This window comes from Aythya marila, assembly GCF_965140915.1.
Source record: "Aythya marila genome assembly, chromosome: 6".
NCBI classification, from domain to species: domain Eukaryota; kingdom Metazoa; phylum Chordata; class Aves; order Anseriformes; family Anatidae; genus Aythya; species Aythya marila.
In genome coordinates, this window is record NC_139047.1 from 11,157,455 (window position 1) to 11,180,552 (window position 23,098).

The 23,098-nt window shown below is 53.9% G+C and overlaps 1 protein-coding gene across 9 annotated transcripts; it reads left to right on the forward strand.

Moving 5' to 3' along the window:
* Nucleotides 1–983: 983 nt before the first annotated feature.
* PCBP3 (poly(rC) binding protein 3) lies at nucleotides 984–19,122 on the forward strand (the record flags this gene model as incomplete). Of its 9 annotated transcripts, none has more annotated exons than XM_082763958.1 (13): nucleotides 984–1,055; nucleotides 1,161–1,184; nucleotides 1,916–1,948; nucleotides 2,639–2,755; nucleotides 3,095–3,226; nucleotides 3,535–3,663; nucleotides 6,265–6,339; nucleotides 8,758–8,799; nucleotides 11,441–11,519; nucleotides 12,197–12,256; nucleotides 14,838–14,890; nucleotides 17,374–17,543; nucleotides 18,967–19,122. In XM_082763958.1, 13 exons carry the CDS (start codon nucleotides 987–989, stop codon nucleotides 19,001–19,003), a joined length of 1,020 nt encoding a protein of 339 aa, XP_082620084.1. In that variant the 3' UTR covers nucleotides 19,004–19,122. The 9 variants fall into 9 exon arrangements, with proteins under 9 accessions (XP_082620084.1, XP_082620081.1, XP_082620082.1 ...); XM_082763955.1 differs by having other exon boundaries at nucleotides 987–1,055; nucleotides 3,535–3,684; nucleotides 6,265–6,408; XM_082763956.1 differs by having other exon boundaries at nucleotides 987–1,055; nucleotides 6,265–6,408.
* Nucleotides 19,123–23,098: the final 3,976 nt, after the last annotated feature.

The window sequence follows — 23,098 nt, forward strand, 5'->3', positions numbered from 1 at the left end:
TTTGGCCAAATAAGTCCCTGCATGAGCAAAGGAAAATGCCAGATGCTTGTGACAGGGATGAAAAATCTCCCATCTGACATGTACTAAGGGATTAAATAACATGGAGGAGAATTGCTATGAATCTCACAGCATTGCACGTAGGAGGATGCTGGGACTTTCCTCTGACACAGGACCAGTCTCCCCATGCAGTAGGCTGAGGAGACATTTCATGTGCCTGGTCCTTGTGCAGGGATGCCACTGAGGAGCTGTCAGGAAAGGAGAGGGAGGATTTGTTGCCATGCTGTGATTTATTGTCCCCTGCCTCCAAAATTCCAGTGGCATTTTTCCCTCTAGAGGGCAGAGGAGGAAAAGGAGAGAATGTAAGGGGAAAGGAACATGCCAGTGCCTGGGAAACTGGCAGAGGTTTTGTTAGATACATGAAAGGCATGTGTGGCTGGAAATGACACGTATTCCTCAGACACAGTGCCACCCCACAGACCTGGATGTTAAAAGAGAATTTTGGTAATCAAGGCACCATCGTGGTCCTTTCTTCTCCATGCTCTTGGGATCTGATGGGCGTTTCCCAGTAACTGAAGAGCTGGCTTTTACAAAACCCACTGGTCCAGATTTTCTGAGTGTCCATTCATGCTTGGAATGGTGAATTTTGTTTTGCTGGGTTGGTGTCCTGGGTCTTTTAAAGTCCCAACTCTGCAGTTGGTCTTTGGCCAGGCTGCTCCATCGTGGGCCGGGCTGCAGGAGCTCCCTGCTCCTGCATCCACAGGCTCAGCTTCCTTTTAGGCATCTGGCAATGCCACTTCAGTCACTTGGGTCTTTGATCCTGCCATGGCTTTTGTGTGAAGGTGGTGGCGAAGCTGTGAGGAAGGACAGGCCTGTCTGAGCCATACCCATCCTTCCCCCTCTGCCCCCAGGTGATACGGCTGTGCTGCTGCCTCCTCCTGCGCCGGGGCTCCCCTCCCGCTAACGCCGTCTCCTGTCCCCGGTAGGAAATGGAGTCAAAGGTCTCCGAAGGCGGCCTGAACGTCACCCTCACCATCCGGCTGCTGATGCACGGCAAGGTAACAGCTCCCAGGAGGGGTGGCATCCTGCCTTCCTCTCCTGCCCGGGTTATCTTTACATCTTGCAGCGTCATTTATGCCGTGTTTGTTGTTTTTCTTTTGTAGGAAGTCGGAAGCATCATTGGAAAGGTAAGGACACGTTTTAAACATGTATTTAGACACTCTCTGAATTACCTGCAGCATTCACTGCCTCTGACGGGGTATATGCCAGTCACCTCATCCTCTAATGTCCCTTAAACATTGGGTCAGCGTGAAATGCATTTGTATGACAGCAACGGCGAGATACCCACAGAGAGGTCAAAGACTGCTCCCCAAAAAAGGCAGCTTGTCTAGTACAACTCCTGGCTGCTTCACTCTGGTGACGAATAGGTGCTTGTCATCATGTTGCTTGGAAATGTAAATGGAATAGATTCATTAAGGAATGTTAAGAAATTTGATGCAGTTTAAATTTTTCCCTCTGAGGCTTTCCTGTGCAGAAAGCTTCATGAGGTGCTCTGCATCGTGGTGCTTGACATGGTGGTTTGTAAAGTCCTGGCTATGTGGGATGGCTTTCTGGCCAGTTCCTGAGCGTTTCCTTGCAGTTTTCCTCCTAAAAGAAAACGCAGAAAGGAAGGTGGAAGTTGCAGTTGTGCTATTTTGTCTGATTCGTGCCTTACAGACATGAGAGCAGGGCTACGAAGGGGTGGATGTACCTGGAGCATCAGCTCTTCAGCCCACCCATCACATGGGGATGGAGCTCCACAGAGCTGCCCAAATATTTGTGCTGCTGTGTATTTGAGAGATGCGTGTTTGGAAAGGTTGTTTTGAAGGTGAAAGTCATGAATTGCCATGATGACCTGTGTCTCTGCTTCTTGTTTCAGAAAGGAGAGACCGTGAAGAAGATGCGTGAGGAGGTGAGCAGCACGGATCCATAAAATAATTTGTAATGGAGGGATGAGGAGTGGGGAGGGCCAGAGCTGTCCCAAAGGCTCATTGCCCTGTGAGAGACGTGTGGCTGTGACTCCACATTCAGCCTTCTTGCAAGGACACCCAAGCTGGCTGTCCCCTTAAGCTCTTTTGTCCAGCTTTATCCTTCCATACTCAAGCTCCCATCACATTTAATGGGAACTTTCCAGAGCCTAGAGCTTGCTGTCCATGAAACAGTGAAATATAGTCTCTTGTGAGATTCAGTTTATCTAAGGTCTTTGTGCCTTTAGCTACCAAAGAGTCACCAGGTCTGTAAGCAGCACTCCTCTTTTTACAAGCAGTGATGCCACGAGCCAGGCTTGCCTTGATGGTATGGGTTTGTGTTGCTGTAAAAGACCCAAGGTGGGTGCTCAGAAGCCCTTTCTGAGGGTCAGGGTGAGGCAGGGCTGGAAGCACTGTGTCAGGGCATGGGGAGGACTTTCTAAGGTTAGACGGGATGTCTTCAGGTGGTGACCAGGGACCAAGTGAGTCATTACTCCTGGGGCTCTCTGAGTTCCTACGGTTGTGTGCTGAGCAGTGCAGGCAGGGTACAACCCAAAGAAAGGGCCGTGCCTCCAGCACATCCCCCCCAATTTTCCTGGCTGTGGCTGCTCCAGGGCTGCCCTTCTTTTTTGCAGAGCGGGGCAAGAATCAACATCTCGGAGGGAAACTGCCCTGAGCGAATTGTGACCATCACCGGCCCCACCGATGCCATCTTCAAGGCTTTCGCCATGATCGCCTACAAATTTGAGGAGGTGAGAAATGTGAGCCCCTTGCCTCGGGAGGGCAGAGAACAAGGTCCTGCGTCCAGCCGTGGTGACCCACTGGGCAAGCAGAGCCCAGGCGTGCCCACTGCTGGGGCCAGCGGTGCAGCTGGGTACCTCCAACCCACGCTGGACTTGCTCAGCTGGTGCACAGCCTGGTCCCAAAGCCTTTCGGCTGGTCCAGGCAGCTCTAAATGGGCAAGAACTGGGATCAGCCTGGGTCTGGGGGACGTGACCCCTCTTTACTGGCTCAGAGCGTTTGGGTTGGGCTGGATGGCAGGCATCTGGTTGGGGAACAAGGGCTGATGCGTTGTGCTCTTCCTTCCCAAGGACATAACCAACTCAATGAGCAACAGCACTGCTACCAGTAAACCTCCAGTGACGCTGCGACTGGTCGTGCCAGCTAGTCAGTGCGGCTCGCTGATTGGCAAAGGAGGCTCCAAGATCAAGGAAATCAGGGAGGTAAATCAGACCTGCCTTAGTTCCTGCATGTAACCGCAGCTCCTCGGCGCCCATCTGCAGCCAAGGGGGAATGGGAGCAGCCTTGGAAAAAGGGATCCTCATGCTGGCATCGTGTGCCAGGCACTTCCCAGGATGGTCCAGCTGGCACAGGAGCAGCAGCATGGCTTTTGTCCCTCGGGACTTGCCACATCCCCGCTTGCACAGGGCAGCTGCAGCTCTCTGGGGGTGCGTGGCATCGGAGCTGGAGCTGGCTGCAGGGAGAGGGGTTCAGCATCGGGATTGCTCCTTCTCTCTCTTTCTGTCTCCAGTCCACAGGTGCTCAGGTTCAAGTGGCGGGGGACATGCTGCCCAACTCCACGGAGCGGGCAGTGACAATCTCGGGGACACCCGACGCAATTATCCAGTGTGTCAAACAGATCTGTGTGGTGATGCTGGAGGTACAGTCTGTAACAAAGGGGGTAAAGTATATAGGATAAAACCCGACCAGCACCACAACAGCGCTGCCAGCTGTGGAGCGTGTCCTTGTCACTGTTCACCACGCATTAGCAGACCACTCTCATCTCCTGGTACCTTCGTCTGAAACCCACCCAGTGTGTTTTCCCCACCGTGTTCACATGTTATTTCTAGAGTGCCAAGCTGGAAACCAGTTGGGTGCTCGAAGGAGATGGTTTGTGCCACAGCACCAGCTGGTTTCAGGAGAGAGGGCTGCTGGAGGATACCAGGCAGGCTGGGAGGAGGTGGCCAGCGCATCTCCCACACTGGGCAGCTGAGGGGGTGCAGAGGGAAGGGAGCTGTGGGCACGCCTGCCAGCCTGAGCTCCAGTGAGGCAGAGGGGAGGAGGTAGTGAGGAAGGCTGGTGGAGAGCAGGGACCACAGAGCACATGGCCATGTGGTCAGGGTGCAGTTTTCTGGCAGAAATTCTCCTCAAATACTTTCTGCTGTGGAGCTATGCTGCCATACAGATGGCTTACCGGTGGGACTGACTGCAGCCACGTGCCCCACATCCACGCCTGCAGCCTTGGAGAAGCTCCAGGAGGAGCCCACCGCAGCCACAGCACCGTGACAGCCCCGCTCCCGGTGCCTCCGAGCAGCAGACAGGCACAGGCCATCAGCTTTGCTGGGCATCTCACAGACCCATCATGGCAAGGAGGAGCCTGTTTCAAAGAATGCCAGACTGGTTGAGATGAGGAGGGACCACACCCGCCCCAGCCCTGCTCCAGCAGGGCCACCCTGAGCAGGGTGCCCAGCCCCAGGTCCCGGCGCCTCCTGAAGCTCCCCAAGGAGGAGCCCCCCCAGGCTCTGGGCAGCCTGTGCCAGGGCTGCAGCACCCACCCAGCACAGCAGTGCTGCCTGGTGCTCAGAGGGAGCCTCCTGGGCTCCAGGCTGTGCCCAGGGCCTCTCAGCCTGGCTCTGGGTCGTGTTTGCTGCTGCAGGAGTTTCACACGAAGACACCAAGGTCTGGCGGAGACAAGGCAATGCCAAACACAGGCAGCTTCAGTTCAAGAGCAGCAATGGCCATGAGCATGTTACCAACCACTGCTGGTACTGATGCTCTCACGGACACGCTGTGCTGTTAGGGGAGCGTGGGTTTAGCTATGCAGTGGCTACAGGTTATTGTGGTAGAGGTGGGCTCAAGGTGATGCTCTCGGTGTGTGTTGTATGGTCTTGGGTGGCTGCTGTTTTCACCAACCAAAAACAAGGGTTGCAGCTCCTCTACCTGGCTCAGCAATGTGAAAGAGAAAAAAAGCATTTTTTTTTCTTGCAGTCCAAAGTCTGGCAAGTCCCCCAGCTTTAACAGTTTGCAGATATGCTCCTTGTAATGTTTATGTCTTAAGTTATCTTACCACAAGAAATTCTTGCTCATCCCCTCCAAGATTTGTAGTGCGGTAAAAGAAAAAGCAGGTCTGTGGTTATACACTCTGTGCTTTGATCACGCAGCTTTCCTGCAGAATAGGACTGAGCGTGAAGATTTAAATATGATGCTTGGCTACAGATAGACGTACAGAAGAATGTAGAGGAAAATGATGAATTTTCTGCAAGATAGTGTAATTTATATTGCCTTTCCTTACATATTAGTAGCAACTGAGCCATTTCACATGTGGTAGAATCAGAAAGCTTTGATCTGAAATCTCTCATGATCCCCAGAAATCTCCCAAGGTCTCCTCTGTGGACTGTTAGCTGTGTTTAAGAGTAAACCAACGTCGAGAGAACCGTGGTCAGGAGATTCCACGTGTCGTGCCGAGGTCAGCGTGTGGGCTTCACCTGCTGCCCATACTGATGGGGCACAGGTCTTGATCACGATGACAGCGCTCTGCAGTGCCTGCTGCACAGCCAGCCCGGGCAGTGAGAAACCAAAGCAAGCCCTGAAGCAAGAAACACAAGAGGGGTCGGACAGCATCATCTGGGTGGGATGCTCGGTCCCAGCATGCTCACGAGCCATGCTCACGGTGGCACGCAGCAGCTCCAGGTGTCTCGTGGGGCTGGTCAGGCTGCTGATACAAGCATGGAGTTGGACTCAACAGCCCTCCTGGGTCCCTTCAACTTGAGATGTTCTCACCTGTTCATACTCAAAGCATGGAGGAGGCTCGTGGCATCCGGAGACAGAAAGCCCAGCCCTCGTGCGCCTGGCATTGCAGTGACACGCCGTGTTTCTCCCCATCTCCCTGCGTCTTGAGGGTCGTGGTGGGGGATCTGAGGAGGATGTCGCAGACTGGCGTCAGCCTAGACCAGGAGGCTCGGTCTGCGGAGAGCAGAGCAAAGGCGGGGGACGCAGCAGAGGTCCAGGAAGTGTTTGAGAGTGCTGTGCATCAGCAGGGAACTCCCCAGGGTGTCCTCCTCCTCCCATTTAAATGCCCATTTCCCCCATGTCTTCCTGTACAGAAATGCTGTTTGCCTGGTGCGGGTGTTGCTGGCCGTGGCCCCGGAGGCACGGGGCGGAGGCCCGTGCTCCGTCGGGTGCTTTCTAACTCTCTTTTTGCCGCTGTTTCAGGAAAAGCTGTTCTAATGTTCTCTCTCCCTCTCCTTGTCCCTTTTCCTAGTCCCCACCAAAAGGTGCCACCATTCCCTACCGCCCAAAGCCCGCCTCCACCCCTGTCATTTTTGCAGGTGGTCAGGTAAGAGCCGACCCGCTTGCAGCCTCCACTGCCAACCTCAGCCTTTTACTGCAGCACCAGCCGCTGCCCGTTAGTGCACTCAGGTTTCTTGCCTTCTGACTTGCATGGTGTCATCCCATCCGTGTCACGCCACGGCAGCTGGACCAAAAGCTTTCTGCAGGCATGCTGGGGATGGGGATGGGCCAGAGCGTCCTGTTTTCTGGCCTCTCCAGTCAAATTAAAGTGGCTTTGCACGGTGCAAATCACTCCCAGGTGGGCTGGGCTCCTCCCAGCCTCTCCAGGGCAGCCTCCAGGGAGGGTCGTCCCCATTGCTGCCACACGGCTGATCTGGTGCCACCAGCAGGGAACCCATACTGCAAGGACAGGGCTCATCAATGTCCACTGGAGAGTCTGTATTGTGTTGCCTTTGGAGATGTCATGCCATGGTAAACCTGGCTAAATCAGGGCTTGTGGTGGAGATGTGATATTTCTAGCAACCCTTGGAGGTGACAGCAGGTTTCAGTTTGCTCAGTAGCCATCAGCTCCTACGGCACATATGTGCGATATGTGCCGTAAGTCTACATGCAGCACGTCTTCCTGGTTGCTGATGTGTTTCTCAGTTAAGGTAACGAGCATTTAACTTCCTTAAAATGAGTCAGGAATGAGCTTAAATCCTGAAGAGCACCCTCAGGTTGGCCAGTTATCTGACCTGTGTCACCTGGTGCCAGCCATGGTCATCTCCTCCACCTGGCGGCCACCTTTAGTCCAGGAGAGGACTCGAGATGTGCTCGGTGCCTCCAGCCTGCACCCCCTAGCAAGAGAAGTGTGCAAACTGTGTGTGTGAGACAGCACCAACACATTGTTCACTGATCTCCCTATCTCCAGGCACATCTGGCTCCAGCTCTTTCTGCCTGGCTTGGGACCCCCCAGATTTGCTCCCTCTCCCCCACGCCCAAGTACTCTGAGTGCAGACATTGCAGCACTTTTCTCTGCATGAGCTACAGCTGGTGTGCTCTGAGCAGTGCCATGCAAGCTATTTCATGTCCTCCCCATCTGCAATAAGTAGCAGAAGGGCAAGCGCAAAGCAGCGTGCTGAATTAGCATCTCATAGTCACTGGGACGGGTCTCGTGTGGCCTGAGCAGCCACCCAGGGAAAGAGCTTTGGGTCCAGCTGCCTGTGAGTGGTATCCTCTGAAAAGGGAGAGTAAGGGGGCAGCGCCTCTCCTGCTGCTGGGGCTTGGTGTCTCACACAGAGGCGATGCTGCAAGAGGCAGCGAGTGCCTCGGGAAGCAGAGCTCTTCCCTGCCCACCCTGGGCGAGCCCCATGCGTCCTCTGAGCCCTGGCAGCTCCTCATGGTTGGGGCTGGAGTGAGACGCTTGAGATGCATCTGCCGAAGATACCTCCCTGCCTTTTAATTCACTGCTTCTAATCAAGTTTTCTAATCAAAACCTAAAGGCCTAAATGAACTGCCAGGAAGCGCTGAGCTTCCCAGAGCCCCTCTGCCCATCACCATGGGAGTGCCGGTGCCATCCCACAGGGAAGCTGGCTCTGCGCACAGGGCTCTGCCTCCCTCCTCCTCTGGGCTTTTGGGGCTGTTCCTGGCACTAAACACTTCTTTTTTTGCAAAACAATGCAGAAAATTTTCATGAGGTGCAGGGATTTTTTTTTTCTTTTTGTCTTTTTCCTGGCTGTCTTTACTCTCCCTTTATAAAGTGCTGTCCATCTCTTACACCATTTCTTTCAGAATTGTATGAATAATGGGTCAACTAGTGGGATGCACCTTGCTAGCTGGTTAAGTCCTAAACATTGGGTGCTCTCGTGGCTCTTACCCACAGTGGTGCTTACTTTCAGGTTGCTTACAAAAGAGGAGGGATTGCTACAAGCAGTGGTAAAACCAGTGAGCAGTCAGCCTAGCCAGCACCCGCGTGGATCTGCGCATTGCCTTCAGCAGAGTGCTGGAGGAGGTGGGGAGATGGAGAACCCGCTGGGAGCAGTGCACCTTGAAATAGGGCGAGGCTCCCTTCACCGACCTGCTTATTAGGATGCCAAAGTCACGTTTAGGTGCAAAGGGCAGTGGTGAAGCTATTGTGCACCCCTCGCACAGACAGCTCCGACTGATGAGCAGCTTTTGCACAGCGAAGCCTGCCAGAGCCTTGGCTTCCTCCTTGACACAGACCTGGGACCTTTGAAGATTTGTTTGCTTCTTGTGGAAGAGCCAGACCTCTTCCTCAGGGCTGGCCAGGGGAAGGGGGAACGCTCTTTCCTCCCCCCCTCCAGCCCCAGATCCAGCCTGCATTGCTGGTGGCTGCTGACAGCAGCGTGTGCTCTGCGTGCAAGCAGCATTTGCCCCCCGTCAGACAAGGAGCAAAGCCCAGGGCAGGCAGGGCTTCGCCACCACCTCCTTCCAGCTCTACTAACGTCTTGTTTTTCTCTTGCAGGCCTACACAATTCAGGGACAATATGCTATTCCACACCCGGATGTGAGTTTTACCCTCATTTTTCTTACACCCTTTTATGTCACCTGCATGCTACTGTTAATTCACATAATATTAATATTAGACAATAATATTAATAGCATATTCTCGAAGTAACTGGCAGTGTGTAGTATCTGTAATACCTTCAGGAGCCTTTTAACCTGTTAGCACTAAACTTTATCAATTCTGAGGACTTGGCCTGATGCTAAATTGTTTGCAACGTTCAGTGCTATCCCTTTGTTATGAGACAAAACGCACTCTATGCATTTTGTGCCTCAAAATGATCAAAACTAGCAAGGAAAGGAAAAAAAAAAAAAAAACAAAAACAAAAACAAACAAACAAAACATTAAGAGTTTCCCTTCCATTCCCTCCTTGTCCTTAAAACATTGGTCATCCAATGGCTTACGGAGGTGTCTCGGTGGGATGGGGAAAAAGTGAGAGCTCTGTCAGTGCATGGTGGGCAGGGACGTGTGCTTTTTGGGGGGAGTCTTCACTTGGGTGACTCAGTGCCAGGGTTGGGTTTTGCTCGTGCCAAAACCCCCTGCTTACAGCCTGCTCTGGTGCCCTGCGTTTGCTGGGGCACACGTAGGGAAGGGTTGCTGGCACCTCCGCGCGTACAGATAGAAGGTGCAGGTTGGCTGGGCTGGGTCTGACGCGGCTCGGTGTTCCTCCAGCTGGCAGCAGAGTTGGGTCTCGAGTTGGTGCAGTGCTTCTGGCACAGCTGGGCAAGAGGCAGGGCAGGCAGGCTCCGTGCACGCGCGCTCCCCTTGGTGTCGGGGAGTGACTTGGCGCTGCTTTTGCTCTGCAGGCTGGGTTTTGTTCGCAGGAGCGAGGGTTGCACCTGCTCCTAGTGGAGGAGCATGGGTCTTGTCTGGTTTTGATGGAGGGCAGGTTGGCTTTCCACGTGATGCCAGAATACGCATACTTTGAATATCCCCTTGTAACTGTTGCTCAGAAATCCTCTCAATCATGTGCATTTCACTTTATCTTCCAAGCACAGAAGATAAATACAGATGCATATTGCAAGGGTAGCTCACTATATTCCTTGTCCCAGTTTTCCTTTGCAAACAGCAAGCATTTTCCTTGTTATTATACCCCTCTGTTTGACAGGATTAGAAAACCTAATAGTGAACATAGTGCTTTGAAAATATTTAGGCTTTAATCAGCACTGGAAAAACAGTGTCTGTGCTTTGCTGACTGTTCTCTGCCCTGCTCCCGGCAGATTTGCTGAGACTTGGAAAAAGTCGTGCGTGCAAGGGCCGTGCTCACCATCCTTCCTCTTGTAGCCCTCTCGCGAGGATCTGTCATTTTAAATACTTGCTCTGCAAAGAAACTGCTCTTGACTGTGGTTCCAGGGCATTGCCTTTGCTCTCACAGGTCTCTGTGTTTAGTGGCCCCCTTTTGCAGACCCGTGGCAGCATTTCAAATGCCAAAGCTAAAATGTGAGCTCCTGCCTCAATCTTCTCCCTCTGGCAAAACCCACCTGGGTCAGTGGGAGTTTTGCCTCCTGAAGGGCTTCAGCACTGCCCAGGGTACTCACTTGCTAAGCACCACTATCAGCACTATTTCTCAGAAAAGTGCTGCTTCAATTATAGGAAGGATTTGTGTGTCTCTGTCCCAGTAAGGGGAGACGTGACGGGCTCTCCCAGAGCTCCCCAGCACACTCCTCCTCACCCAGTATCAGGAGGGTGGCAAAGACGCAGGAGGTTCCCTGTGGTGTCCTGTCAGGTGGACTCGTTGCAATGAAGAGCTCCACCTGGGTTTAATTTTGCAGAGAATGTGATATTTCTTTAATTAAACAGCAGCGAGTGTGGAAGTGAAACCAGCAAGCGGGAGGTGATGAAGACTGCTCCCTGCTAAAACTGACCTGTTCACCTCCACCCCCTTAGTTTTCTATTGTTTTAAGTTTTGGAGCAGCGAAGCAGAGCACAAAATGTATTCCAGCCAAAATCCCCTATGCAGCCGCTTCCTGGTGGGGCTCAAAAAGATACCCAGCACAACAAGGGATGCAGGGATCTGAAATACCTACTGGCCATGGCTGAAGCCCGCATTTCCCTGTGCTGCTAAGGGCTTGTGCTCGCAGGGCACATCTCCCAGCCAGCATGGAGCCAGATGGTTTGTCCATCTCCTGCGGATGTTCCCCACCAGTAGGGCAGCACCAGAGCGCTGGCTGCTGGGGAGGTGTTCACGGTGCGGCACTGCCAGCGGGGCTCCGTGCTGCTGGCACACGGGCAGTGCCTCCAAGGTGCCCCCTCTGCTCCAAAGCCACGCAGCGGTGAGCAGCAGCTGGCAAAAGCCAGCACGGGAAGGTGGAGGCTGGAAATGCTTTGCACAAAAGCCCCGCCGCTGCTTTAGCAGCTCGTCGTGCGGCAAGGGAACCAAAATGTCTGATGAGCTAAGAATGGGCTTCCTGCTGGTATTGTACTTCAGACCCTGACCAAGCACTTCTGCAAAAGATTTGGGCTCTATTGCGTTTTACCCAGGCCAAGTCCTTCTGTTAGTGTTGTTTTTGCCATGTCTCAACATGGCTTCCTGGTTTCTTTTTTTTTTTTTTTTCCATTATAATTTTGTTCTTGATTTCTGGTGTGACTTGTTGTACTCTATGACAATAACCTTCTTAGCTCTAATGTCCCTCCTACCCCTCAGCAGTTGACCAAGCTCCACCAGTTGGCTATGCAGCAAACCCCCTTTACTCCCCTTGGACAGACCACCCCCGCTTTCCCTGGTACGTACCCACATGCCCTTTCTAGATATCCTTCTCTTCTTACCTGTAGAGTTTCTCTCTCTTTCTGAACTCATTGTATCTAATGGAAACAAATAGGACCAGTAAAACTGCAATGTCCACAGGGATAGGTTAGCAGGGAGACTAGGTGGAAGTGCAGGGCTTGCAGTCCTCACGGGCACGCTGAGCGCGTAACTGTGCACACCAGCTCTGCTTCCAGCCTTGCTGGCTTTCTGAGCAGCAGGATGAGTGCCAGCACCGCTCTTCCCCACCCGGAGGAGGCAGCATCCCTCGCCGTGTGCCCGTCCAGACCCCTGGGACATCCCCACAGCGCCGGCGGGGGATGCTGCCCTCGTGCCCATGGGATGGAGCAGGGCAGGACGGCACTGGGGAGAGCAGTGGGAAGGCGATGCAGTGACAGGAGGACAGCCAGAGCTGGCGTGGCTCACCAGCCTGGCCTGCAAATCCTGCGCTGTGTCCCGTGGTCAGCTAGGAAGCAGATAGAGCACAGGGGATGGCGATGCTGAAAGCGCCTTCATTTGCTCAGTGGTCGAGGTGCCAAATGGAAATGCCTTTTCTGACAGTAAATGTTCATCATATTTTGAGCTTCCTAGATGAAGTGACATTGCTTATCTCCTCGAAGGCAAAAGCATTAAATCTGTTTCTTCTTTGCTCTTCAGGAGAAAAGCTGCCCTTACATTCCTCCGAAGAAGCTCAAAATCTGATGGGCCAATCATCAGGTAAAACACAAAGCTACAGGGAAATCAGTAGGCGGCTGTTGAAAAGTACTTCTGAAGTAGGACTGTGCCGTTGTTGTGATCCTGGATAAATCGTCTTGTTTGTGGAGAAGTGAGCATGCTTTCTGGTGGGCAGGTAGAGACCAGGCAGCACCGTGCCTGCCATCTCCCTCCGTGCAGCACGCCCGAAGAAAAGCACCTCTAGTTCCTTACCTGGTTTTTGATGTTTGTCTATGGCTGCCATCTCCGTAATGGAAAGACATCAGGGTCACCGCCCTTATTCTTCCATTTAATTTTGCATAAACCTCGCCCAGAAACAGTAGAAAAAATGCTTGTGGGAATGGAAATAGCATTTTAGCTGTCTCTCAGCCGTTCAAGGAGAGCTGCATTTTTAGTGGAACAGGACCCCAAGGAGACGAAGCATGGCCATAATCTTGGAAAAATTTCCATTTCAAATGTCCCTGGCAGCTGCACATTCATCCGTATGTGCTGAACATGCTTTTATACCCCGCTGTTGCTCAGGGGGATGATCCAGAGACCTGCAGGCTCGTGAGCGAGGGGAGCCAGACCTCCCGAACATGCCGGGGTGCGCTTCCTGCCTGCCTCGAAAGCATCTAGGGGCATCGCCCAACCGTGAAAGCAAGCATAGACCATGGAAATAGACCCCACCAGGTGGTAGCAAAAACAGATTTCTTGTTGTCTCTGCGCAGCCTTGTTCTCTGTGTGCCCTACTTTACCCCTTGCAATCACCCATGGCATTAATCCTGACCTGGCCGAACACGGTGATTCCCCATGTTGCATCCAGAGGGGTTAGATGTGCATGTCAGAGGCGAGTATCCCAGTATCCCAAAAGGAGCAATCCCCCAGTAACGGAGAAGGATGTTACGGCTGTGGTGACGCAGGGGTTGATGTGATGCCCCAAAATGCAGCTGGGAGAGGCAGTGGGGGGCTGGGGTGGGAAATAGGTGTGGAGGTGACAGCACATGCGTGGAGGACACTGAACATCTGTGGAGGGCTCCAGGGAGCAGGGGGAAGGAGTTTTTCCAGGCTGTGGCTTGGGAACTGGTTCTGCAGGAGCACGTGGAAAGGCTTGGCCCTTTCTGCTCGCTCTGTGCATGAGCACTGCAGAGGGAGGATGAGGCACTGGTGAAGTGCCCCTTCCTGTGCTCTGCAGCCAGCGCTGAGCACTGCCTGCTGCGTGAAATGCAGGCAGGAGCTATTTTGTGCAGGCTTTGGCGCCAGCACGGCAGGTAGGGCTGGGCTTGTGTCCCCATCCCCTGCTTTTCCTTGTGTTCCTGACAAGAAATAGGTCCAAGAGACCTCCTGCGAGGGGTCTGGTGTGCAGCCTGCATGCCAAGGCGCAGTGCTTGGGAACGCGCGGCCGCCAGCAGACACCTTCTGGGGCAGGTCCAGTACCCAGGCAGGCATCGGTTCGCACCCACTGGGTGTCAAACCCAAGGCTGTTGTTGCTCTCAGAACTGATCGGAGCCCCTCTTGTGTAGTGCAGAGGGAAGCACAGACTGCAAAACCCGGCAGTGGCTTGCAGTAGATGCTTGGTGCTCCCAGGGGTTCACAAGCCCCTTGGGGCTTTTGTGAGCAGGGACTTAGTGCAGCTGAGTTATTCCACAGCAGCACAGCAGTTCCAGTCTCCTGCTGCTTTTTTTTTCTCTGCACCCCCTTTATTCCTCCTCTCTTTGCTCAAACACACATTGCAGTCTTTTGGACTCCAGCGCACATTGCTCTTAAAAGTTTATGTTACACAGATAAGGTTTTTCTTGGTAGTTTATGTTATACAGATAAGGTTTTTCTGCTGAGGCTGCAAATTCCTATTAGCTACCAGACAGCTTCTGTCCTACAGATTTGGAATAGGATGTCCCTACTTGAGCAATGAGGTGATTTAATATGGAAACCAGTGGGAAAAGCAGGCTTAAACCCGGCTAGGAGTGCTGTGCCATGCTCTCACGTGGAGCTGCATGTGTGTGATGGTCTGCAGCCTTTCCCACCATGAAGGAGGGAGAAGCTGGGAAGAAACACCCTGCTGCATTCACTCCTTGCTGCTGGCAGTGTGCTTCCACATGGTTTTGTAGGGAAGCAGGCTCTCCACCGGCATGTTGTTTGCCTTGCACTAAGAGGGACCGTCGGTCCCAAGTCCAGTCAGCATGCGTATCTTAGCAAGATCTGGCTTAAGCTCAGCATTTCAGCTGCTGGGCTGCTTTCCTAAGAATGATGTGCTCAGGGAGGGCTGGAGGGTGTGTGGAAACCCTGCCTCCAGGGTTTCTTCCTTCTCCCACCCCCGCCAGCCCTCCGGGGGAGGCTGCAGCCTTGTGCTGCGCAGACCTCCCCAGAGCCAGTCTCACATGGGGACCGAGGGTCGAGGGGCACAGGGGAAGGTGGCAGCCCACTGCAGATGAGGCAGGTAGCAACCGTCTCCCTCCTCCTTGTACCAGAGTGTGTGATCCCCTTCCCCTCCCGGCCCCGGAGCAGGATGCAGCCTTTGCAATGTCGACTGCTGCGGGGAAGTGCCAGCAACCTGCTGCTGCGCTGCTGCTGCAAGCTGTAACCATTTTCCCTTGCATATGCCCAGGTCTGGATGCCAGTCCCCCGGCCAGTACTCATGAACTCACCATTCCCAATGATGTAAGTACAGTGGCGATTCCTCTGCCTGTGTGTCTATGTGTATGCACATATATATACATACACGTATATATATGTACTCTACAAATGTATGAGCTCGTTAAATACATTTAGAGATACCCCTTCACCGGGTTCACTCATGCCTTTTGTGCAGCTCCTCAGTCTGGTTGTCTGGGGTCACGAAGCACCTGCTGGTCTCTACCCTCTTGGTGGCTTTCCTAGGGGGAATCCTCCTCAGTGCTCCGTTTTCCTTCCCAAGTGAACTTAGTGCTCACGAAAGATGCCCACTTGACAGCGATCAGCAGCGGAGGGAGCTCCCAAGCCAGCCCCAGTATAACGGCCTGATACACCACTGGCAGGTCTGAGATGTTTCGGATCTGTCCTTTTGAAAGGCAGCGCGTGGCGTTTGGGTTCTGGTGGCAGTCAGCAGTTGGGTCCTGCAAGCGGAGGCATTGCGGTGAGGTGGATATCGGACTCAGACTTTTGTCAGAAGGAGGCTGGAGGTGTCATGGTCACAGAGAGGGGCAAGGAGAGAGGCTGCTCAGGGTGCTTAGATGGGAGGAGGTGGGATGCAGAGCCCTGGCAGACAGCACCCAGACCCAAGGTCTCACTTCTGGAGTGGCCTTGTGGTCTCCATGGGTTGATAGCCAGCCTGTGCCCGAACCAGGAGCAGGGCGAGTGGAGAAACGGCTCCCAGGCTCCATCTCCACTACCGGCACCCTCAGCCCACCCTTCTCGGGGGGTTCTGGATTGGGTCTGGTGCCTGTTTCCTCTTCTTCCTCCTGTTTACCCAGCTTTTGTTGGCCCAGTGAGGAAGCCCCCCTGGGAGACCACCGGGAGTCCTGCAGGTGCTTCTCAGCTTGCAATGGCCATGGCTGGCCAGCCTGGGGGACCTGGCAGCAATGAGGGCATCTTTGGGAGTGTTGGGGGACCCCTCGAAAGGGGTCTCTCCTGCCTTTTAGCGTGTTGAATGACCTGCCACAGGACACAGGAGTACTGGGAGCATTCACTCGCCAAAAACCTGGCTCACATCAGACCTGCGCTATATTAAATGTCACTGCTTGCGTCTTTTTTTCTGCCTGCTGAAAATACCTCCTGTTGTTTTGAAGGCTCTGAAATTGCCACTGTCACCTTCCCTGGAAAGAGAGCACAGGCTTGGGTGTCTTAAAGGAGGTTTTAGCAGTGCAGAGCAGACCGTGGTCGCACTGCAGAGAAAGGAGAGTTCAAGGAAACCCGGTGGTGAAATCCAGCTTGTCACTTCTGTGACTGTCGGGAGAAACTTGAATGCCGTGCAGAGACACTCAGAAGCCTCTGAATAGGTTTGGCTCCTCTTCTCCCCCGAGCAGGCTCCCAGATGTATGTATTTTTGTTCGCTGAAGCACCTCCAGCCTCTTCAAGCCATTTCTGCTCTGCGAGAACCAGGATGGGTGGCTGTTGGGCTGAACGTCGTGCTGCAGCCCCAGAGATAGTTGATACCTTCCCATTGCTGCAGCGGATGCACATTCGGGTCCTTCAGCCTGCGCTCCAGGCAGGTGAAGGATAAGGTGATGAGATGGACATGGCTGGGACTGGCTCTGGCTTTGTGCAACCAAGAAACCTTCACCGGGGGCTGTCAGTGAAGCTTCCCTTAAGGCTTACAGAGGCACAGCATTGTGCACAACAGCATCGTCATTCCTCTGCTCTTCCTAACCCTCTGCTTTGTTGGGAGCTCTGGTGGCCTAGCAGAGAGAGTTGCAATGAAGAAGTCTACCCAGAAACACGTTGCCATCTGACGTTACGATCTAAGCACCACGTGGGACACAGCACTAAGGCAGCTGTGATCTGACAGCAGGAGGAGTGGCCGTTGGGAGCGGTCTGCACCTCGATGGATAGCGGCAGAAGCCCAGCAGCTGACGAGATGAATGAATATACTGGGTACAAAATTCTCAGTTGTAACCTTGGAAAGGCGCTCAAACGGCCAAGCAGGACATGCAGAAAGACCTCGTACCTGTGCTGGAAATGTTGCTCACCTTCCTGTGCCTCACCCAGCTGTAGTGGTGCGTAAGGGAACTGCAGTCTGATGTATGAATGGGTGACAGCAAAGATCAAGACACCCTCAGGGACCACTGAGGAAATTCACGCCTCTAAGGAAAACTAATTTTTTCAAGAGGGCAAAAGGTGTTTTTCAGTAAAATTCTCCTTTCCTGCCACAGCCTGGACCCTCCTCCCAGGGCAGTGAGGGAGACGCTGGGGGGCAGCAGGGCAGGACGGGGCGAGCGATGTGAAGCTGTTAGCGGCGAGTGTCTGCAGCTGCTGGGGGGCACCTGGGGCCAGGCTGACCCCAGGGAGCCCTGGGCCGTGTTCAGGCGGGATCTCCTGGTTTCGTGAGCACTGAGGTCACGGTCACTCCAGGGCAGGGCGAGGAAGGCTCCGGCCTCGCGGTCGTGCTCGTGTCCCTGAGCCGCGCTTTACGCCGTCCCCCCCCCCTCCCCGCGCTTTCTTTCTAGCTAATAGGCTGCATAATCGGACGCCAAGGGACCAAAATCAATGAAATTCGGCAGATGTCTGGAGCACAGATCAAAATCGCCAACGCCACGGAAGGGTCATCAGAGCGCCAAATCACCATCACGGGAACCCCTGCCAACATCAGCCTCGCTCAGTACCTCATCAACGCCAGGTGAGACCCGGCGGCGGGGCCGCCCGCCGCCCTCACTTCAGGAGGGTTTTGCTTGTAGCCAGGCAAAATCGCTGTCTTCCCCCCGCCGAGGAGGTTGCACTGGGGCAGGGCACGGAGACGGATCTGGTCTGGTGGCAGGAAGGCGTAACTTGGGACCTTGCCGCGCAACCGGCCCTCTCTCGCTGCCTCCTCAGAGCCTCTCCCGCGTGCTTCCAGGCCTCCAAAAATCCTTCCCTCCCACCGAATGAAGTCAACCAAGCAGTCCAATAAACAGCAGACATGGGAACGGCCTGATCGCGTCCTTTTCGTCTCCCGGCGGCGCGTGCCGGGCTCGGGGATGCTGCAAGCCGGGCCGCGCAGCGCCGGCACCACCATGGGGCCATGGGTGCAGGCGGGTGGGCGAGCGGGCAAGCAGCCCAGGGGGAAGGAGGGGAGGGTGGGGGGTCGTCTCACTGGCTTCACGCTGCAAGGCCGTCCGTCTGTCCGTCCGTCCATCCGTCCGTCCGTCCATCCATCCGTGCCAGCGCTGGCAAGAAGGAAGGGGTGAGGGAGCAGCGGCAAGGTGTGCGCGGTCTCTCCCCCCCTAACCCCCCTGCCTTGCACCCGACCCCCTTCTGCCCCAACCTGCAGCCGTCTCTGCCACCCTGCCCTCCCCACTGCCTGGCCCCACGGCACCTCCCCACCACCTTCTGAGGAAGGAGAGAAAAGAAAACCGAGCGGCTCTGTTACCAGGAAGGGCTGGCCAAGCCACAGGCAGAGATGGAGGGTGGCCCAGCACCGGGGTGGATGGGGCACGGCTCAGCCTCTCCCTTGCTTTGGAAAGGCAGAGCAGGACGGGGGAGCTGGGGCAGCTTGCAGGTGACAGGGCAACGGGGCTGGTGGCAAGGACACTGGGAATGCAGCTTGCCCCCCGTAGGAGGGATGCTGGTAGGGGTGAGACCATGTGCTGGGACATCACCCCTTGTGTGTGGCATCTCTGCCAGGAGCAGGCACTAGCTGGCATCATTGAGGGTCTTCAGGTCCACACTTTAGCCCCCTGCACCCTCTACGGGGACCCCCAAGCCCCATGTGCTCAGGCCACCAGGCATCGGGCTGGTGACCCTCTGCCATAAGCTGTGCCCTACCCGAACCTCCTGAGCACCCCTAGTGGGCCAAACGCAGGTGCTGGAGGAACCCGGTGAGACATCGAGATCTGGGGAAAGAAAACGAGCACGTTCCCCCAGTTCAGGATAGATCAGGATAGGTTCAGGACATGGGGAGAGGGGGGATCCATCTGCACAACACCGAGCCTGCAGGTGCATCCTGTGGGACGTAGGCAGGAGGAGCAGCGCTGCCCTGGAGGATCTACGTTTTCTTTTCTTCTCCGTTTATTAAGCGCTTGTTTTTGTCTTCCCCCCCCTCTCTCTGCCCCTGTCTATTCTAGGCTGACGTCTGAGGTCACTGGAATGGGCGCACTCTAATTTCCACCCACCATCCTCCACTCCGCACCACCCGACCCTCTCCAGCCAAGGGCACTCCACCCAGCCTGTACAACCTGTACATTTACCGTCTTCCCCTTACCTCCACAGATACTCTTTTCTTTACTAACAGATATATATATATATATATAAATACACACACATATGCACCCACCGGGACGTTTCTTTATGACCTCCTTACTGTGCTCCTGAGACCGCTCCCGAACTCTTTGGTTATGGTCCTTGTTTTCAGCGTACGGTGTTATTACTCCTTCTGCTTTTGGGGATGGGGGGGAGGGGGGTTTCCACTTGTGAGACTCGAGACGACGAGGACGGGTCTCTAGTGTCAGCCTAGCGTAGCTACCTAAGGGTTTGCGTTGAGCCCGGCGGCTCTCGCTGTAACCTATGGCATGGTGACACCACCCAGAGCTGTGCTCACTTTCCTCCCCGCAGTCCTCCCCCCCCCCCCAGTGCTCCCACTCTGCTCGCTTCGCCCCTCCTGGCTCCCCTCTGCCCCCTCTCCCCCCTGCCCTGAGGATAAGGCGTAGTTTTTTACCCCTGTGTTATTTTGGAAGCCGAACGTGCAGGAGCCAAGCCTACGTGCATGCATGGGTTCACGCACAGACGTCTCTCTTTGCAACATGGCAGGGTCCAGACAAGCCATTTTTAATACTCAAGGAAGGGAATCTCCCTCTCTCTCTCTCACACACACACACTTACACACACACAACCCCCCCTTTTTTAACTAACAAGCAACTGGAAGCGGGAAGAATTCAGCTGTATGGGATTCACACCCCCAGGGGCCCATGAGAGCACTCTGACAATCCCCACGAGCAACCTTTGGACAATAGCTCAGGAAGCTCTGCGAGCCGGCTGTGTTCGTCAGTGTTTGTGTTCAATAAATGTCTGTGCAGCTCTGCTACCACCGGGCTCCGACTGTTCTTCTTCTGGGCCACCCCACTGCCTCCTCCACACCCTTCTCCATCCTAGCAGCTCGGAGGGAAGGTGGGGTGTATGTGCCAAACCTTTCCTTTATTATAATTTTATTTTGGGAAGGGTACCGGTTGGCGACAATGCACTTCCTGAGTGATTCTAGGCTTTCTTTTTTTGCCAGGGAGTGTACTTGGCTTGCACGAGGTGTGGTTTTCCCAAATATTAGTATACAGCCTATGGTAGGACAACAAATAGCTCTCACAACCCCCTTGTCTGGACAGATCTGCCATGTCTGTGCCCCAAGCCCTTCCCCTGCCTTCTGCTTCCAGGCTTTGCATCTCTCTCCTGCCTCTCAAGAGAGGAAACAAATATATTTTCCCTCTGCTAACCTATACCTTACAAAATGTCTGGCACACATTTTCCCTGTACTCCAACCACCGCAAGACATTTCTGCACCCTAAAACATGGGAAATATATTGCCCTTCCCAGTGAGCCCCTGGACTGGATGCCGTTTCCCTCTGTCCCTCCTGCAGAGCTTCCCCCAGTGCAGGGGCAGTCGCAGCGGGTGCGTGTCCCAGTCCCAGCAGTGGCCTGGGGGTAGAGGCAGAAGGAGATGTCCTTGGGGAGGGATGCTTCCCCCTGCCCAGACCTTCCCCGTCAGAAGCCCTGATCTGCCAAAAGTCTGCTCTTTGCTCTGCTACAGGCTGCTTTTTTGTTTTAGCCATCGAGAGAGCACTCACAATGGAAAAAGCCACCTGAGCAACTCCAGCTGGGAAATGCCAGCCGTCCTGCAAATGAAGCCAAGGGGGGTGTTCTCAAGCCGGTCATGCAGAAAGTGATAAACCCAGGCTGGGGCTCTGCAAAGCAAAGGCTTGTCTGCCAGGGACCCATCAGTGCCGGAGAGGGGCACAGCCCCATCCACTGCCCCCTGCACATGCAGGCAAGAGAGAGAAAGTGGGAAGGGGGCTGAGCCCTTCCGAGGTTAGTGTGCAAAGAAAACAAAACAAAACAAAAAAAAAACACCACCACAGTAGAAAAAAAAAATTCAAACCAAAAATCCAGTGGTATGTGGGAATCTACCAATTTATCCATCACTGTCTGGGATTGAACGAGGCCTGGAGGGAGAGCTGATTAAGCAATCACTGCAGTACCTGCTGGGAACATGCTGATGACAGCAACGATAGCAACAAAATCACAAGGAACGTGCCAAATTCAGCTTTGACTTCCCTGGTGCAACTCAGAAGGAGATGGCATGAAGACTGGCAGCTTTCTTTGGAAGAAGCCGTAATGTTTTGCTTTTACTCGTGGTATGTCTTGGTTTTGCATTTAATGTGAGCTAAAAATGCTCCAGCAATGCATCCACAGCCATGTCCCTGGGAGAAATACAAGTACATCTTTAACACAGCAGAGAGTAGTCAAGACAACACGGATGTCACAGTTAATCAACAGAAGAGCTTCAATACGTTGCTTTTCTCTATCAAAGCGATGAATTTTATCCAGAGTGATTCAACATTTTTGGACGTCACTGACTGAGTATTACTCAAACTCTTTGGGAATGGGTTATTTTGTGGGAAAATGGGGTTTTGGCAAGAATTAGTTGGTGCAAAGCCTCAGTCTGCCCCTGTTTGTGGGGTGTGGTGGGGCTGAGGACCACTCTTTGCCCCTTGCACCTCCACTGAAGGTCTCCACTCCCCTCATATCTGTCCCAGGTCATGCTCCCAAAACTGAGTGCTGGGATTATCGCTACGTGCATTTTTTCCTAGGCTGTGTTTAGAGAAAAAAAAAAAAAAAAAAAAAAAAAAAAAAAAAAAAAAAGGCTTTTTAGCAAAAGTGCTACGTAAGTGGTGTTGAAAAAAAATAGGTTGTTTCCCCTACGGGAAAGTGACTTTCACCGGAGAGACTTTAAATTTAAATGCTCTCATTTAGTTGTAATTCAGGGTGTTTTTTTGTTTTTGTTTTTGTTTTTGTTTTCTTCTGCTGTTTTGGCTTTTTTCGTTTGTTTGTTTTAAATATGTAACGTGCCCATGCTAGTCACTTTTAATTATGCTAATTTCAGGCTCACGGCCCATCAGAAAGGCTAATTCCCCGCTCGGGGCCGCAGAGGCAGGATCCCCAGGGCTAGGGCGAGCCCCCGGCCCCCTGTCGCTCCCTCCGCAGTCACTAGATGTCCCCATCGCCCTTCGCAACCCCCTCCCGTCCCCAGCTCCCTCCAAACCCAGCGCCTTGCCCCGCCCTGTGCTGGCCCCGTCCGTCTGTCCATCCCTCCATCCGTCCGTCCGTCCGTCCATGCATTCGATGGGCTGTGCTCGGGGAGTTTTGGGGTACCCTAAACCGGCGAGGAGAGGGTACCCCAAAACCCGAGGCGCGGGCAATGTTTGGGTGTTTCAAGGGGCAATGGTTTTAGACTAAAAAGGGTAGATTCAGGTTACAAATCAGCAAGAAATGATACATTATGTGGGTGGTGAAGCCCTGTCCCAGGCTGCCCCGAGGAGCTGTGGGTGCCCCATCCCTGGCAGTGCCCAAGGCCAGGCTGGGTGGCACTTTGAGTCTGCAGATGCCTTGCAGGAGCCCAGCACCGCGTCCCACTGCAGGGTTGGGTTGTCCCACCAGCATCAAGACCTTCTCGGAGACACCCTGGCCCATTTGGGCACTCGTGCATGGCCAGGCTGGCTACCAGACCCCTGGACCCCTGCCCTCGGTCCCACCACATGCTCTGGTTATGCTGCTTGCACCCGGGGAGGAGGGTCCCAGCACAGCCCAGGCTCAGGCTGCAGCTGGCCTGACCCAGCACATTTGATTGTGCTGGGCTGGCGTTTCGCAACAGGAGGATGTTTTCCAGGGAAAGTCCCCGGTGGCCTCAGACCTCTCCAGTGGCAGCTGGCGCCCGTGCAGAGCTTGGGGTGGAAGGATTTGCAGGAAGGTCAGGGTCTGGGTGCAATTCCCCTGCTCCCTTGTTCAACAGCAGAGCTCTGCTGAGAGGGTTATTTTTGCTTCCACTTCAAAAAGAAAAAAAAAAAAAAAAGGAAAGGAAAGGAAAGAAAAGAAAAGAAGAAGAAGAAAAAAAAAAAAAAGCAGCTGTGGATCTTAATTCACTGTGCTATGCATCAAGCCTGAGGCCTCCATCTGAAGGGTAACGTGGCAGTGACTTTTAGGAAGTACTGAATG